At 45.7% G+C, this 18,522-nt stretch overlaps 1 protein-coding gene across 1 annotated transcript in view; it reads right to left on the reverse strand.

Annotated features, from left to right (window-relative positions):
• The window catches only part of TPRN (taperin), a 103,519-nt gene that overhangs the window by 13,189 nt on the left and 71,808 nt on the right, over positions 1-18,522 (reverse strand). The window contains exon 2 of the mRNA XM_040324603.1: positions 5,622-5,832. Coding sequence (XP_040180537.1) covers positions 5,622-5,832 — 211 coding nt within the window. The remainder of the gene's footprint in view (positions 1-5,621; positions 5,833-18,522) is intronic.

Here is an 18,522-nt window from a genome sequence, read left to right on the forward strand (position 1 = left end):
CTCTCCACGTGGTCCTTCATCATCAGGAACTGGGTGGTGGTGTAAGGGGCCACCGGTGGGCCCTTGGCGAACATCTCGGCCCGCATCTGGGGCGCCCGCTGCGATTCCATCTCCTCCAGTCGCTTCTTCTCCTCCCAGGTCCGCTGGTTATATGACTTCCAGGACCTCTTCTTCTTGGAGGGTAGCTGGCGGTGCCTCTTTCTGCCCAGCTCCCTCCAAGGCCCCTCCGGCTCATGGCGGTCGCCCATGACCAGCTGACAATGGTGTTCCCTGTTGTCCGTAATAACAGATTGTACCATGAGGGCTTCGTAAGGGGTGCCCAATGGTTCTTCCGGACCCAGCTCCTGGAGATCCCAAGCCGAGTCTACACAATGGGCTGCGGCTGGTGGGCGGTACCCAGGTTGAGACCAATTTGACCTGGTGTTGTCGTTCATGGGGCAATTCTGCTTGAAGTGACCCAACTGTTTGCACCGGAAGCAGCGTTGTTCGTTGCCCTCCTGGCGATGATAGCGAGGGCTAGATGTCACCGGTCTGTTAGGAGGTTGGTATCTAGCGGTTGGTGGGTGTGAGGGCACCGTTTGTGGTGGAGGTTGTTCCTGTGGTGTGACCTGGTTCGTCTTGCGAGTATCTGCATATTCATCCGCCAACTTCGCGGCCTCTGGTAGAGTCATGGGCCTGCGATCTCTCACCCAATCCTTGACGTCCGTCTGGATGTGATTGTAAAATTGCTCCAGGAGCATTAGTTGCAAAATGTCCTCTGCGGTGGTGGCCTGGCTGCTGTTAGCCCAGTTAGAGGCCGACCGGGACAATTGGCATGCCCATTCCGCATAAGAGTCTTTCGTGGTTTTGCGTGAGTCCCTGAACTTCTGTCGGTGGGACTCTGGGGTTACTGCATAACGAGCCAGGAGCACTTCTTTAACCCGGGCGTAGCTATGAATATCCTGATCTGGCACGGTCCGGAAAGCATCAGAAGCTTTGCCTGACAGTTTGCCTGACAATATTGCAACCCAGTCTCCTCTAGCTATTCGGTGCAGGTTACATTGTCGCTCAAAATCCGCCAGGAAGTTATCAATCTCACAGTCCTTTTCATCAAAAGTTTTAAAAGCGCTAAACGGAATCTTCCTTGCGTCTGCTGTGCTGTACTCACTGTTCGTAGAAGGTGCGGCTGCTTGTTGGACTGCTGCCAGTTTTAACTGTAGCTCTGCGTCCCTTATTTGTTTATCCTTCTGTAGCTCTGCGTTTACTAACATGTCCATCACTTTCAGTACCACATCTGGCGTTGGGTTCGGGCCGAACCACGCTAGCTTCTCTCTCATTAGCTTGTTGGCTGGCGATTCCTCCTCCTGAATCACTGGTGTCTCCATCTCTTGTACTGCTGGCGTTGCTGCAGTCCCGTCCTCCTGGTCTAGCTCCATTGATTCTGCTATGATGACCCGCTTGGTTTTGTTGCTAGCAATCCTTCCACGAACTTCCAGTAGTTCTTCCAGTGTCTGCTTGGAATCCGGGTGTGAAGGGGAATAGAAGGGAAAAATCCCACCGCTGCCAACCAATTGTGACGGTATCGGTATGATATCCCCGTCAACGTTCCCTTCTTCCCATAACGACAATCACCCCAATATTCCACGAGGAGGGATATCCCTGGAATCGCCCAGAAAGCCACACATGAGACAAGCTTACTGCTGGAACAAGACACTTTATTGACACAAAAACTCAGCTTATATGTGGTTACAGCCTGTTAGGAACGCCCCCTCACACAGTGGGGTTTCCCATACAGATTATAGGAGACAAGTCGGGGCCGACCATGCAGACATGTTTCTTTAGATAAAGACATCACTGGAGTTAATTACTAGGTGTAACAGCCTGACCACAATGAAGCAATCAGAATAATTAACATGAGCCCCTTATCTAATCATTGTAAACAGTAAGGCCGGTCTCCTTCCCACACACAATAAATCAATTACCATTTGAACTAGGGAGCTGGCTGAGGACGGGTCATTAACATGTCAATAGCTTGTGACACATGAACCAAGCAGGGAGATTTACACTGACATCCTTCACAGATGGGGAATAACTTTACGTCAGGCGTACGACCTACGTAAACCACGTAGATTAATGCGCCGGGCGCAAGTACGTTTGTGAATCGGCATATCTCACTCATTTGCATATTCGAATCGTAAATCAATGGAAGCGCCCCTTGCGGGCAGCGTAAATATGCGCCCACGATACGATGGCGTAGGAAACTTACGTCGGTTGTAGGAAGCCTATTTTCAGGCGTATCTAGTTCTGTGGGCACGGCGCACAGATACGACGGCGCACATTTACACTTACGCGGCGTATCTCGAGATACGTCGGCGTAAGCGTTACGTGAATCCGGGCCAAATTATATTATTATATATATATATATATATATATATATATATATATATACACACACACACACACACATACATACATATACACACACACACACACAGCGGGGAACATAACAGCTTTCAATTCAATAGCTGTGTTCCCCGCCGCGCGCCGTCGTATACAGCCCCTCCCCCTTGTCCGGGCACTTTGATAGACAGATCACCCATCCCAGGATTGGACGGGCGATCTGTCTATCAAAGTTTCCCGGACAAGGGAGGGGAGGGGGTCTGTATATGACGGCTCGCTGCGGGGAACACAGCTATTGAATTGAAAGCTGTTATGTTCCCCGCGCTTTGAACAACCAGGCGGCGGCTCTCCTCTCCTCTCTCTTCCCCAGCACAGGTAGGCTTGCACTGGGGACACATGCTGCATTGGTAGACATGGGCAGGCTGCATTTTTGGGCACGGATAAAGTTGTTGCTAATATTTATTTTTATAATTTAATTCTGCATAAAACATTTAAGTGTAATTTCATGAGATAATTTATGAGGGCGTGTCTAGGGGCGGGACATGGTAGGGGTTGGGCAGGGCAACTGGTGGCGAGTAACCCTTGAGGCCTGGCTAGTAGCTCAGGAAAATATTAACACCCATTACAAAAAATATTGTCCAGGTCCTCAGTGGTTGGCCCTGTTAGCCAGACCCTTTCCGACATCCGTCAACTGAAATCCAGGAGCAGTTGAGCAAAAAAACTGTAGGCCCAAAAATGTATGCACCCGATCAGATGCTAGTAATGTTTGTGTATTTTGACGAAGGATTGGGTGGCGATAGATTAGTCCATCTAAAGTGTTCCATGAATAAAGGAATTGGTTAGATTTTAGCCTGCAGGCTAAAACGGAAAACATTTAATTAAATCTATCATGTGCATCTCCAGCTTTAACTAACAAAAGGAGTTTGCCTGCTAAAGCCGGCCACAGATGGATCAAAACATGTCTGGTTCAACAGTGATAGGCTGAACTTCAATCCAAGTATGGGCTGCTCCAGCTCAATACATCCTTTTTAATGAGGCTGGTTCACACATGTGCGATGCATTCGCACTGCGCATTGCCCAAAAAACGTGTGCGGTTTCTAGGCATTGCGATTTGTCTGCACATTATCATCTATGGGAATGCATCCGATTCGCAGAGATGTTCCGTTCTGAACAGAAATTCTCTCCCTGCTCACTACACTCCCCCCCCCCCCTCTCCCAGGTCAGCAAATCCCCAGCTACAACACACAGGAACCACTGAACAGCTCTGTTATCTCTTTGCAGAGATAACAGAGCTGGAATTCGCACTGCAGAAGTGTGAATTCAGCCTAATCTGTGGCCAGCCTAGGCCCATTAGAATTGCAAGCAGCTGAGAAATGTGACATTCTGCAGAGAATGCAGTGAGGGGGGTTATTTACGAAAACTGGTTCACTCAGAATCTGGTGCAGCTGTGCATAATAACCAATCAGCGTCTAACTTCAGCCTGTTCAATTAAGATTTGACGATAAAAACCCAGGAGCCGATTGGCTAATATGCTCACAGCCGCACCAGATTCTGTATGCACCAGTTTTAGTGTATCTGCATGGCTGGTATAAAGGGGAATACAATTATAACTAATGCCGTGTACACACGATCGGAAAATCCAACAAGAAAAGTCTGATGTGAGCTTTTGGTCAGAAATTCCGACCGTGTTTAGGCACCGTCTGAATTTCTGCCAAGAAAAACTTGAGAGCTGGTTCTCAAATTTTCCGACAAGAAAAGTTCTTGTTGAAAATTTCAGATCGTCTGTATGCAATTCCGACACGCAAAAATCCTACGCATACTCGGAATCAATTTGACGCGGGCTCGGAATCATTGAACTTCATTTTTCTAGGCTTGTTGTAGTGTTGTACGTCACCGTGTTCTTGATGGTCGGAATTTTGTGTGACCGTGTGTATGCAACACAAGTTTGAGCCACGATTCCGTCGGGAAAAAAAAATCTGATTTTCCGATCGTGTGTACGCGGGCATTAGAGAAAGTAAACTCTGATGGGTTTTACTTCCTCTTTATTCCGCTGCAAAGTAAACGCTAAATGATTACATGACAAGTCGCTCAAGTGTGAATGGAGCCTTAGCCCTAATGCATATCTGGGCCCGGATTCACAAAGGACTTACGATGGTGTATCTCCACGTACGCCGTCGTAAGTCCGAATGTGCGTCGTCGTATCTTCGCAAAGAATCATATACGCCTCACTGTTGCCAAGATACGAGCGGCGCAAGTCTCCTACGCCGTCGTATCTTGGTGGGCATATTTCCGCTGGCCGCTAGGGGCGCTTCCGTATATTTCCGCGTCGAATATGCAAATGAGCTAGATACGCCGATTTACAAACGTACTTGCGCCCGGCGTATTAAAATACGCTGTTTACGTAAGGCGTATGACCGGCGTAACTTTACCCCTCATAAAGCAGGGGTAAGTCATGTTGGGTATGGACGTCGGAACAGCGTCGTATTTTACGTTGTTTGCGTAAGTCGTCCATGAATTGGGATGGGCGCCCTCCTACGTGAATCCGGGCCCTAATCTTTATTCTGATTCACAAACCAGCAGAGTCATATTTTCTGCAAACGTTTTAGCTACATACAGTGGAACCTCGGTTTAAGAGTAACTTGGTTTGAGAGCGTTTTGATTTGCTAGCAACTTATTTTTTTTAAATTCTGACTCGGTTTGCGAGTGTTGACTCGCAAGACGAGCAGAATTCAAGCCAAATAGGCCTGCAGTACCGGGGCGCAGTAGCCGAGCAGAGCCAAAAATAGGCCAGCAGTACCTCATTTAGTCTGAGGTACGGGGACGCAGGAGCCGAGAAAAGCCAAACATTGGCCTGCAGTACCTTATTTGGCCTGAGGTACAGGGGTGCAGGAAACAAGCCGAAGTGTCCTCGGGCCTTTTCGGCACTCTGTCGCCCCTGGTCGCATTCGGTATTGAGTCCCATTGAAGTCGATGTGGAACAAAATTATTTTAGTTTCCATTGACTTCAATGGAAAAACTTGCTTTAATATGCAAGTACTTTAGATTATGAACATTCTCCTGGAACGGATTTTGCTCGTAATCCGAGGATCAACTGTACTTTACTTTAAAAATTGTTCAAAACCCCAAATTGCCTACTATAGTGTCCACAGATCTCCGCATTCATTCATTCAGGTTCCAGTTTTTAGATCTCAGAAGGAAGGCCCACTCGTGATTGGTACTCAGAATATAACGAGTGACATTACCTGAGATTGATTTGGCCTGTAGGCCGTTACTTGTTGTTCCACTGCTTCCAAAAGTTGCTCGTGGGATAAAGAGACCAGATGTCTTTTCTTCCTCCTCCGATTCCGAGCCCGATGCATCATTTATCTCCTCTTCTGCAGTTGCTACAAGCGAGGTCTCAGACGGATACTCAAACATCGTGTGGATGTTCTGCTCATTGAAAGAGATCTTCATCTGTCACAAAGAAGAGAAGAAAAAAAAATAAGTGGGACCATCAAAACTTCATAAAACAGTGACGGGTTACACTACAGATGAAGGCAAGAAACAAGTCAATACTCCTCTACATTTACAAAATGGTACAATGCTGCAATCCAGTGTAAGAAATCTAATCAGCGACGATGGCAACGGTCCAAAACAAAACCGGTCAAGGCAGAAATATGAGACCGACTCCTCAAAAGCATTTCCTACTCAATCCAAAACTAAAAATATATATATAGTTTGGCTTTAAATACACTTTAAAAAAGGGAGGTGGTTATATAAAATTACAGTACTCAAGTCAGCAAACTTCTTGTCCATCAGCAGTCATCACTTCTGTAGTATACGTCCTGCTACATGCATACAATATCATCGAGTGTGTAGGGTGTCCTTCCAATTCCTTCCTTGACAAACCAGAATGGTTGGTACAGATGGTCAACTTTGCATGGCTTAATGACCGCAAAGTATTTAAAGATCAAGGCTTGGAATGTGTGGTGGAGGGACAACATGTCTTTAAGGCACACCAAGAGGCCATTAAAGTTTCTCCATCACCTGAGTGCCTGGACTGGACCATCCACTAGATCAAAGGAATATTTTGGAGCTAAAGGCATGCTTGTTAAACTCAAGTAAACACTGAGGTGTGGTGGAAGTCCTGGAAGAGTGGATCAACTATTTTTGAAGTCACATGAACTTTCCTTTTGAATACGTCACGTTTTTTGTAGCATCACAAACTTTTTTTCACTTATTTGCATGTTTACAAGTTTATAAGTTTACTCACTTATAATTGTGATATCACATTGTACACCTGTGTATATATATTTAGATTTGAATATTCATTTATTCTCACAGCGCTGTGGTTTTATATTGGCACTTGATGTACATAATATATTCCTTTATTTTCACAAACTCAAGTAAAGGCGGCCATACACGGTTTGAATTTCGAAAATCGTATCAAAGATTTTTCGTACGAATTTCGCACCGTTAGTGGGCTGCAGCAACAGCCGATTTTCGTGCGGCAAACAAATTTGAGAAATCCGATGTTGGAAATTTTTTGAAAACCAAACGATTTTCTGATCAATGATGGGAGAATCGTGCAAGAAATGTAATAGAAAAAAAAAACGCATGTGCAAGAAACGAATATTCCCGGAGAGAAACGAATATTCCCGGCAGCATGAATATTTTGTTGGCCGAATTTCGAAAATCAATGGTGGCATCATCGGATCACAAAAAAAACAAAAACAAACTTTCTGATTTTGAAAAGAAAATTTATTCGAAATTTGGCCGTGTATGGCCTGCTTTAGACACAAGGCAGAAATAAAATCCAATGTCGCAAATTGCCCTAAAGGGCCTACTTCCAACAGAGCCAGTATAGACAGAGACCTAGAAAGGTCCTGAATGCCAGGTATGTAGGAGACCAATGAGCGAACGTTCATCTTTTGGGTGGAACTCCGCTTTAAATAACATTCATAGCAGAATAAATCCAATTAAAAAGGACTTTGCTGCATTCACCAACAGTGGCACAATCTGTCCCCTGAAACTGTTCAAAGCAGAAAAGTGCAGATTTATTTGGAATCGGCTTACCCAAGTCTGTTTAGGCCAAAGTTCTTATGTACCGATTATGGGGAAGGGTGTTTGGCCTCCAAAAAGCATTGGATGAATTCTGCTTTGAATCAGTTTCATAATTAAAATTAGCTTGGACGGCACTCTCACTGGATTGAAAAAGAAACTTCATAAATATTAGGGTTGTCCCGATACCACTTTTTTTAGGACTGATACTTCCCCCCCCCCCCCCCCAGGTACTCGCCGATACCCATTACCAATGCTTTTTTTTTTAATGCCATGTGACAGTTTGATCGATGGGCACTGATAGGTGGCACTGACAGATGGGGACTGATAGATGGCACTGATAGGTGGCACCTATGGGCATTGGCACTGACAGGTGGTGCTGATGGCACTGATAGGCGGCACTTATGGGCACTGACAGGTGGCTGGCACTTATGGGCAGGCACTGTAATGCAGCAATAAATTACATGAGGAAAGTATTTTGAAATGCTATGCTGCAGCGCCCATCTTGGTACACCATGCACTCGGTATCAGTAAGTATCAGCAGACATCTTGTTACACCCAGCCCAAACTATATGGGCTGGGTGTAACAAGATGTCAGCTGCTGGCTTACTGTGGCCAAGTGCAGGGTGTGCCAAGATGGGCGTCGGAATGTCCAAGCTGACGGTGACCGCCCCGCTTACTGATGCCGCCCGCCCTCTACGCCCACTGAATCCGCTCGCCCACTCCCCCCACTGAGGCCGCCCGCCCTCTAAGTCCGCTCACCGCCAAGTATCGAGTCAGGAATTGGGAGCATTTGTGCGAGTACAAGTACAAGTACTCGCACAAATTCTCGGTATCGGTCCTGATACTAGTGTCGGTATTGGGACAACCCTATAAATGCAATCTTTGCCCCACTGGGAAGATTTCCTGCCTGTTCTGTAGAGACATCAGGAAGGGAGAGAAAATAAGTATTTGATCCCCAAGCAAAACATGACTTATTACTTTGTGGAGAAAAGCTTCTGATCTTGTAGCCCATTCCAGCTTTTTGCAGGTCTACAATCTTGTCCTCAACATCCTTCGACAGCTCATTGGTCTTGCCCATGATGGTGAGGTTTGAATGGAAGAAAAATTCTGTGGACAGGTGTCTTTTATACACATAATCAGTTGTCGTTAGGAACACCTTCTTACACTACCAGGACTAATCTGTGTACCACATGAGCACATACCTTAGCCAGTCTGTGAGAGACAGAATTATTGTTGGTTGGTAGGAGATCAAATACTTATTTTACTCACTGAACTGCAATAAAAAATTTAACATTTGTAGCATATTTGAAAAAAAGGGGGAAGGGAGGGGAAGAAATTGTGATTTCCCCCACTAACTGCCTGAAGTCTGGAAAGTTTATTGTGCCCGGAGTTGGACTTTATAATGGATCTTGCCAAGAGAAATCTTAAAGATTCAGAGCAAAAAAATAGTATAAGGGATGGAGAACAAAACAAACAGAAATGAAAACACATTATAGTTTCATGACAGTAAAGGTGAAGCCAGTAAAACGGTGAGTAGCTGCTTCTATCACAGCCTAACTACACAGGTGCTCGGCTGCATGGCACGCTCCCCTTTAGCGGCAGCCGCCACACTTATCCGCCTCAGTCCGGTGCCATCTCTGGTAGTGTACACAGGCGATAGCAAACAAATTTTTTATCAGGGCCCGGCCAGGCCCAGAGCTCTTCTATAGAAGCAAAGGCTGTGATTTAAATGACGTTTGACAGGGAACATCAGTCATACTGAGCTCCCAGCTATGTGTCTGCAAAAACAAACAGGTCACAAAGACAAAGATATGATCCAGCCGATACCATCTCTGCTAGGGCTTTAATGTTTGGGACAAATGACCTATCTTCCCACCGCAGGCCATGAGCACCTAAAGTGGACCTGTAGGGGAGTTTTAAAGTAGAACGAAAAGGCAAACTTGTTTTGCATTTTGGATAAATAAAAAAAATACTTTAATTACCATCTCATTGCAGAGATTTCCCTTCACTTCCTGTCCCATAGCTAAACAGGAAGTGAGAGGAAATCCCTGCAAATTAGGGAATCCCTTAGGGCTAGTTTACACTTGCTTCAAAACGTGGCTTTGGACACACTAAAAAACAAAAATGTCATACTTCCCTCCACTGTGCAGCTCGTTTTGCACAAAGTTGCCCCAATCCTCGTCTTCTGGGGTCCCTCGGCGGCTGTCTCGGCTCCTCCCCACATCAAACAATCACCCTGTGAAGGGCTTTGCCACGGTGGTTACCTTGCGGGCGCGCTCCTGAGTCCAGCATTTGCGTCCATAGACACGAATGCCGGACTCGGCCCGCGTTGTTGGAGTTGATTGACAGCAGCGTGAGCCAATGGCTGCGCTGCCATCAATCCATCCAATGAAAAGCCAAGAAGACCGGGCCGAAATCCAGCGTGTTCTAGACGCGGAACTTTTGAGGGCTCAGGTAAGTAAACTGGGGGGCCGGTACTTATCGGATGTTTTTTCACCTTAATGCATAGGATGCATTAGGTGAACAAACAGGAAGGTTTACAACCCCTTTAAAGTCAAACGCCAGTCAAAGCCACTTGTCACCAAATAAAATGTTAAGCTTACAGTCCTGTTTACACCTTGCTTTTGCTTGGTGCTTCGATGAGGCTTCCATGAGGCTTTGGTGGAGCTTCGATTAGCCTTTGGTGGGGCTTCAAGCGAGCTTTGCCATAAACTTCTATGGAGGCTTTGAAGAACCACTAAAGCTACATGGGGTATAATTTTAAACCACTTTAAAGCCCAATTTGGACAATAAATCTAATAAAACATAGCAATCCCCCAAAACAATAATGAAACAGATTATAAAAAAGAAAAAAAATAATTGTTCCTCAAGATGCTCCATGCTTCCAGTTCTCTTGGACGTATGAGGTCTATAGAATCTGGGGAGTGAGGAGTTGTGCAAGTTTGGTGGTGGGGTGCACTTCATGCAATTTTTCATTTGGGGGGGTCACCAGAATGCACACTCTTATCCGACAGCTGTAGCTATAAATGATCATCACCCGTTCCAGCCAACCGCAATGCATGCTTGCCTACACACTTCTGAAGGATGATTGCAGCAGGGAGGTACTCCGAGAACCACCTCATATCCAAGTGTAGCCAAGATATCCCAGGAAGATAAATATCTATTGGGTTGCCTGAGCCAAGCATCATGTCTATTGGTATGGAGAAGAGGTCAACTCAATTCGCTGCTTCTGGTACTTGTCTCAAGAGGGAAATACAGAGGAGACACTGTGGAGGAAGAACTTATCTCATAAAGCCCCGTACACACAATGGGAATTTCTGATAGAAAAAGTCAGACAGACTTTTTCCGTCGGAAATTCCGACCGTGTGTATGCCCCATCTGACTTTTTCCATCGGAAATTCCGAGGAATTCTGTCAGAGTTTAGATGGAGAATGTGACGGTATCGGTATGATATCCCCGTCAACGTTCCCTTCTTCCCATAACGACAATCACCCCAATATTCCACGAGGAGGGATATCCCTGGAATCGCCCAGAAAGCCACACATGAGACCAGCTTACTGCTTGAACAACACAGAGTTTTAATCGTAAGAAACCAGAGCTTATATGTGGTTACAACTGTTACAATGACAAATCTCCGCCCCCCCTCACACAGTGGGGGGTCTTCAATACAGCTCCTTTGAAATAAAGATATTTCTTTGAACTACTCAGTAGCTAGCCGGTTCGGCTCCGCATATAGAGAGATAATTATCACAAGGAAGCAATCAGCATAATTAACATGAGCCACTTATCTAATCACAGTAACCAGTAAACACAGGGCTAGAACAATTAACATTTGAAACAGGGCTAGCTGCAGAAGAGTAATTACAATTAACAGCCTTAAACAAGCAGGGAGGATTAAACTGAAGCATATAGGTAAAAAGTCCATCACAGAGAACATGTTCTCTTTTACTCCGTCAGAATTCCGATGTGATTTTGGCCGGTCAAAAGTCCAACCGTGTGTACGGGGCTTTAGAAGATACCACTGTGACGGTATCGGTATGATATCCCCGTCAAGCATTCCCTCCTCTCCATACAAGAACATCACAGGATTCCCCACACATGAGTCAAGACTGGATGCTGGAACCAAGACACTTTATTGACACAAAAACTCAGCTTATATGTGGTTACAGCCTGTTAGGAACGCCCCCCTCACACAGTGGGGTTTCCCATACAGATTATAGGAGACAAGTCGGAGCCGACCATGCAGACACGTTTCTTTAGATAAAGACATCAGGGGAGTTAATTAATACACTGAAGCAATCAGAATAATTAACATACTACTTCTCTAATCATTTAGCCTGATGATACAATACACATCTTTTAAGGGTAAACACAGATCTTCTTTACACAACACAATAGATCAATTAACCTTTAGAATAGTGAGGGGACATTAGCACGTCAATAACCTGTCAGAGGAATGAATCACACATGAAATTCCTTTCTACATCTACAGACATGGCTAGCAGGGAGCAGTACACTGAGACATATAGGCAAATGTATCACAATGGCCCCCCTTTTGCTCCCTGCTCCGGCAAATCCGGTTGGACCTTTCCTGGTCCAGTAGGGTTGACGGGTTTAGAGCTTTTAGTCCGAGGTTAACTCCGTTTGGCATGACTGACCTCCCTTGGCAACTGCTTCAGACTCAGGTATGTCACCGGGTCGTCAGATCACACGCCGGTCAGTCCCCAAGTCTTTGTGCGATCTGCAAAGTCACCAGAAGTCAGTGTGAAGACAGCGAATGGGTCTGTGCGCCGCCATCTAGGTGTCCCGCTATGGGAGGGGGCAGGTTATGGCTCTGAAGTGACAATCACAGGAGATTCATAAAAAGAAAAAGTTATATTTGTTGAAATGCTGTAGCACTGGTGCTCAGAGTCCGGGGGGGAGGGGGGGAGAGGGGACTCAGAGCCCCATAAGGTCAGCCACCCCCTGCTCCCTCCGCAGCCGCCGGTTCTCCTCTTTGAGCTTCTCCAGCTCCATTTCCAGTTCATGGAGCCTGGGGGGGTCAGCCCGCTGTGACCTCAGGTGGTTGTTCTCCTCCTCCATGCGGCTTATGCACTCCTCCAGCTCTATGTACTCACGGATAAGATCCTGCTTGCTCATGTCCTGCAGGCTTTCCACGTGGTCCTTCATCATCAGGAACTGGGTGGTGGTGTAAGGGGCCACCGGTGGGCCCTTGGCGAACATCTCGGCCCGCATCTGGGGCGCCCGCTGCGATTCCATCTCCTCCAGTCGCTTCTTCTCCTCCCAGGTCCGCTGGTTATATGACTTCCAGGACCTCTTCTTCTTGGAGGGTAGCTGGCGGTGCCTCTTTCTGCCCAGCTCCCTCCAAGGCCCCTCCGGCTCATGGCTGTCGCCCATGACCAGCTGACAATGGTGTTCCCTGTTGTCCGTAATAACAGATTGTACCATGAGGGCTTCGTAAGGGGTGCCCAATGGTTCTTCCTGACCCAGCTCCTGGGGATCCCAAGCCGAGTCTACACAATGGGCTGCTGCTGGTGGGCGGTACCCAGGTTGAGACCAATTTGACCTGGTGTTGTCATTCATGGGGCAATTCTGCTTGAAGTGACCCAACTGTTTGCACCGGAAGCAGCGTTGTTCGTTGTCCTCCTGGCGTGGGTAGCGAGGGCTATATGTCATCGGTCTGTTAGGCGGTCGGTATCTAGCGGCTGGTGGGTGTGAGGGCGCCGTTGGTTGTGGGGCTTGTACCCGTGGTGTGACCTGGTTTGTCTTGCGAGTATCCGCATATTCATCCGCCAACTTCGCGGCCTCTGGTAGAGTCATGGGCCTGCGATCTCTCACCCAGTCTTTGACGTCCGTCTGGATGTGATTGTAAAATTGCTCCAGGAGCATTAGTTGCAAAATGTCCTCTGCGGTGGTGGCCTGGCTGCTGTTAACCCAGTTAGAGGCCGACAGGGACAGCTGGCATGCCCATTCTGCGCAAGAGTCTTTCGTGGTTTTGCGTGAGTCCCTGAACTTCTGTCGGTGGGACTCTGGGGTTACTGCATAACGAGCCAGGAGCGCTTCTTTAACCCGGGCGTAGCTATGGATATCCTGATCTGGCACGGTCCGGAAAGCATCAGAAGCTTTGCCTAACAGTTTGCCTGACAATATTGCAACCCACTCTCTTCTAGCTATTCGGTGCAGGTTACATTGTCGCTCAAAATCTGCCAGGTAGTTATCAATCTCACAGTCCTTTTCATCAAAAGCTTTAAAAGCGCTAAACGGAATCTTCCTTGCGTCTGCTGTGCTGTACTCACTGTTCGTAGAAGGTGCGGCTGCTTGTTGGACTGCTGCCAGTTTTAACTGTAGTTCTGCGTCCCTTATTTGTTTATCCTTCTGTAGTTCTGCGTCCCTTATTTCTTTAGCCTCCTGTAGCTCTGCGTCTCTTATTTCTTTAGCCTCCTGTAGTTCTGCGTCCCTTATTTGTTTAGCCTTCTGTAGTTCTGCGTCCCTTATTTGTTTATCCTTCTGTAGCTCTGCGTCTCTTATTTCTTTAGCCTCCTGTAGTTCTGCGTCCCTAATTTCTTTAGCCTTCTGTAGTTCTGCGTCTCTTATTTGTTTAGCCTCCTCCGCTAACAGGTCCATCACTTTCAGCACCACATCCGGCGTTGGGTTCGGGCCGAACCACGCTAGCTTCTCTCTCATTAGCTTGTTGGCTGGCGATTCCTCCTCCTGAATCACTGGTGTCTCCATCTCTTGTACTGCTGGCGTTGCTGCAATCCCGTCCTCCTGGTCTATCTCCATTGATTCCGCTATGATGACCCGCTTGGTTTTGTTGCTAGCAATCCTTCCAGTAGTTCTTCCAGTGTCTGCTTGGAATCCGGGTGTGAAGGAGAGTAGAAGGGAAGATCCCGCTGCTGCCAACCAATTTGTGACGGTATCGGTATGATATCCCCGTCAAGCATTCCCTCCTCTCCATACAAGAACATCACAGGATTCCCCACACATGAGTCAAGACTGGATGCTGGAACCAAGACACTTTATTGACACAAAAACTCAGCTTATATGTGGTTACAGCCTGTTAGGAACGCCCCCCTCACACAGTGGGGTTTCCCATACAGATTATAGGAGACAAGTCGGAGCCGACCATGCAGACACGTTTCTTTAGATAAAGACATCAGGGGAGTTAATTATTACACTGAAGCAATCAGAATAATTAACATACTACTTCTCTAATCATTTAGCCTGATGATACAATACACATCTTTTAAGGGTAAACACAGATCTTCTTTACACAACACAATAGATCAATTAACCTTTAGAATAGTGAGGGGACATTAGCACGTCAATAACCTGTCAGAGGAATGAATCACACATGAAATTCCTTTCTACATCTACAGACATGGCTAGCAGGGAGCAGTACACTGAGACATATAGGCAAATGTATCACAACCACTTACTCTCAAAACAATCCGGTACGTTTTTTTGGGAACACCAAATTTTGCACAATAACCAACAATTAGGTCTACTTAAAAAGATCTGTCCAACCAAAATATTTCTGTTTTTGGAAACGCCTTACCAGTACCACTTGATTGTTGTGCATCTGGAGGACTCCAGCACTTTACTGCCCAGGTCTGCATATCTGTTGAAATGACCATAAAGGAACCCAGAATCCCTGTTGTATTCTAAATTACTGAGACTGCCAATGGAGAAGTGAAAACTCCAAACGTAAAAACTTTATTTCTTACAACAAAGCCCTACTCCAGCCGAAACATTTGTTTTTTTATTTTTTTGTAGAGCAAGATAAGGTAGGGCAGGGTTACAGGTGTGAGTTCCCCCCCCCCCCCCCATCGCTGTCTGAAGATCTCCCTTTTCTTTTCAATGGCAGTAACCTGTCGTCACCTTGACATACACAATATCACCTGGGCATCTTAAAATGCCCAAGTAACGACTGTGTCCCAGAGAATCATGGTGGCCGATATACACTTCTCACAATCCCCTCTAATAGAGCAGGAGGTCCATTCACCTAACGTGACAAATAATCTTTCCGTGATACAAAGCTGTGCCGACGTCTCGCCGAAGATTACCGAAGGCCAGATTTTCTCTCTACAAATAAACCCAATCTTGTTTATTTAGGGCTCCAGCAAAATGTCGCCATTAGAAGATTAGACATATTTTTGGCTAATGTGTGTTTCAAAGTCGGCCCACACAGACAGACTAAGCTTTTCAGAGGCTGCAAAGTACTAAACGAGTCTAAGAGACGACACAAAGATGTCCCAGTTTCCTCCCACAATGCAAAAATACTGCTAGGTTAATTGGCATTAGTGTGTAGGTTGTGCAGACAAGGCAAAACTCGCCAGGCTTGAGACCAATCCGTCTTTCCATCAGTTTTGTGTAAATGGAAGTTAAGGATTTTTTTTCATTTTTATATTCTCACAAAACACAAGCAAGAGGTATCTGATGACAGCCGAGTGATGTTTCCAGCTACGAAAATATGTGCACCTATTGCATCTTGGGATGATCGGAATGTAGATCATTGCCCAGTAACAATAAAAATAAAAAATGCAACTTCAGCTGCAATAATTGCCTCCCGTCTTCCAGGTTGAAAACGCACCCTGGTTACAACTGAATGATTCTGGCCAAAATAAGAATCACAATTTTTTTGCTTAGAAGATAGATCACGATTCTCGCGGCGTAACATCATCTTTCACATTAAAACCCCAAAAATTGGGCTAACTTTATTGTTTTTTTTTATTATTATTATTCATTGAAGTATATTTTTTCCCCAAAAAATTGCATTTGAAAGACCGCTGGGCAAATACAGTGTGACATAAAATATTGCAGCAATTGCCATTTTATTCCCTAGGGTCTCTTCTAAAATATATATAATGTTTGGGGGTTGCAAGTAATTTTCTAGCAAAAAATATTGATTTTAACTTTAGAGCCGGTTCACACTGGGGCAGCACGACTTGCCGAGTGACTCTGAAAGGCAATCTGCCCACGACTTCAGAGGCGACTTGCAAAATGACTTCTGTATTGAAGTCAATGCAAGTCGCCCTGAAGTCGTCCCAATATACGACTTGAGTCGCTCCTATTAGAACGGTTCCATTGTACAGAAAGGAGCGCGACTTGTCAGGTGGCTAAGTCGCCTGACGAGTCGTGCCTGTATGAACCGGCTCTAAGAAACAAGTGTCAGAAAAATATTTGGACTTTAAGTGGTTAAACTTCCTGCATTTACACAGAAGTTTGCTCTAAAAAGGAAGTTGGTTACAATGTTTCATTTTAAAAACTTGGCAGACTGCCCAGATTTTTTCTTTACACAGACAGAAGTATATCCCTTTGATCTAAACTTGTCAGACTGCCGGGATATTTTCTTTAGACAGCTGAGTGAGCAGATAAAGTCTCTCCACTTGTTATAGGAAAGAATCAGCAAACTCTGCATTGGAGATCGTCACGGGATTGAATCGAGATCACAATTTTTTTAACGATTAATTGTGCAGCTCTAACCCTGGGGTTGATTTACTAAAGCTGGAGTGCGCAAAATCTGGTGCAGCTCGCATAGAAACTAAATAATTTTTTATTTTTTGTTTGGCAAAGCGTAATTGAACAACCTAGAAGCCAATTGGCTACCAATTACACCAGATTTTGCATTCCCCAGTATTAGTTAATCAACCCTCCAGTGTCCAACCCACAACCTGGGAGTACAGTTGTCATGGACCCGCCCCATACAGGGACACCACAGTACAATTATGGCACGGTCATTTTAAAGTCAGTGGTGCTTTCTGAATCATTAGGGGCCACTCAGTGCCAAAAAAGACCCTTCATGACATGTAATGTGCCAGAAATTCAAAAATAAATATGGTGCAGGTGTAACTGGGCTTTATAATGTTACTAAACCCAGGACCCTGCAATCATGATATCTGGTCTCCCACAGTACACAGAACATGGAAATACAAATATTTTAGTAAATATAAACTGCTAAATACCTTTTTTCATCAGCAGTTAGAGCAGTCATGTGACTTCTATCAGTGTCCAGCAGAGCACTGGTTAAAGCTTGCGGGAGGAGTTTTTATTCTCCCCTGATGGTTCTATGAGGCTGCAGCACTGCCCAGAATGTCTGGGCAGTGCTGATTGGCCCTGAGCTGATCACATGTACCCTTCCCCCCCCCCAAAAAAAACACTCTAGCAATACACACTGAGCATGTGCAGCTTGCCCCAAGGCTCTGTACTAATCAAGAGATGGTTTGGGGACTGGGAAAGAAGGGGAGGATCAGAGAAGACAGGATCAAACAGTCTTTTTACACAATGCAGAGGATTAGCCCCTTAGGTTCAACAGTAAGAACAACGAGCATGCTTTACTGCATATACAGACTCATTTTACCGTTGTGGATTTAGTAACACTTTAACCAATGTGGTATTGGGAGTGGAGAAAATTAAGCTACATAATTATATCAGGACTTAAAATTGGGTGACAAGTGAATACTGTATATCTGAATAGAACATGACACACACTAGAAGTTTCACTTTGGCTTCTCTATACATCTCAAAGCGTTCCACCATGGCGGTCAGAGTACCAGGTTAGCCGCACACCTGTCTGACCTTCTATTGGCTGCTGACGGGGTAGAGAAATGTGTCTTTTGTGTTCAGTTCCACTCAATTGCTTCACTATATACAAGGCAACAAGCCAATCCCCTCACCACTTCTATAGAGCCTTTATGCTACCCCGACGTACCCAACACCCAGGCACGTCACAACTTTTAAAGCTACATCTAGAAAGAATTTTTTTATTTTTTTTATAGTACACCTGTCACTGCAGCGAACAATCCTAAACGCTCTTCCCTATAGAGAGTGCATTGTTTCCAATCGGTCAGACCTGACTGGTTATTTTACAGTTGGGCTTATTCACCCCAACTACAGTGACCTACGTTTTTCTGCACTAAATAAATGAAGGTCACAACTAGGGCACATAGAAAACTATTGTTTTAGGTACCCTGCTCACACCACAATGCTGGTGTGATGTGCGGTGAGCTGCGGTACGATGCAACGTGTCTGCATTCTTCCACAACGCACTGCACGCCACCACAGCTGTGCAGCGACACATCAAATAAAGTAAAAAAAAAG

The sequence above is a fragment of the Rana temporaria genome, chromosome 9 (genome assembly GCF_905171775.1).
Source record: "Rana temporaria chromosome 9, aRanTem1.1, whole genome shotgun sequence".
NCBI classification, from domain to species: Eukaryota; Metazoa; Chordata; class Amphibia; order Anura; family Ranidae; genus Rana; species Rana temporaria.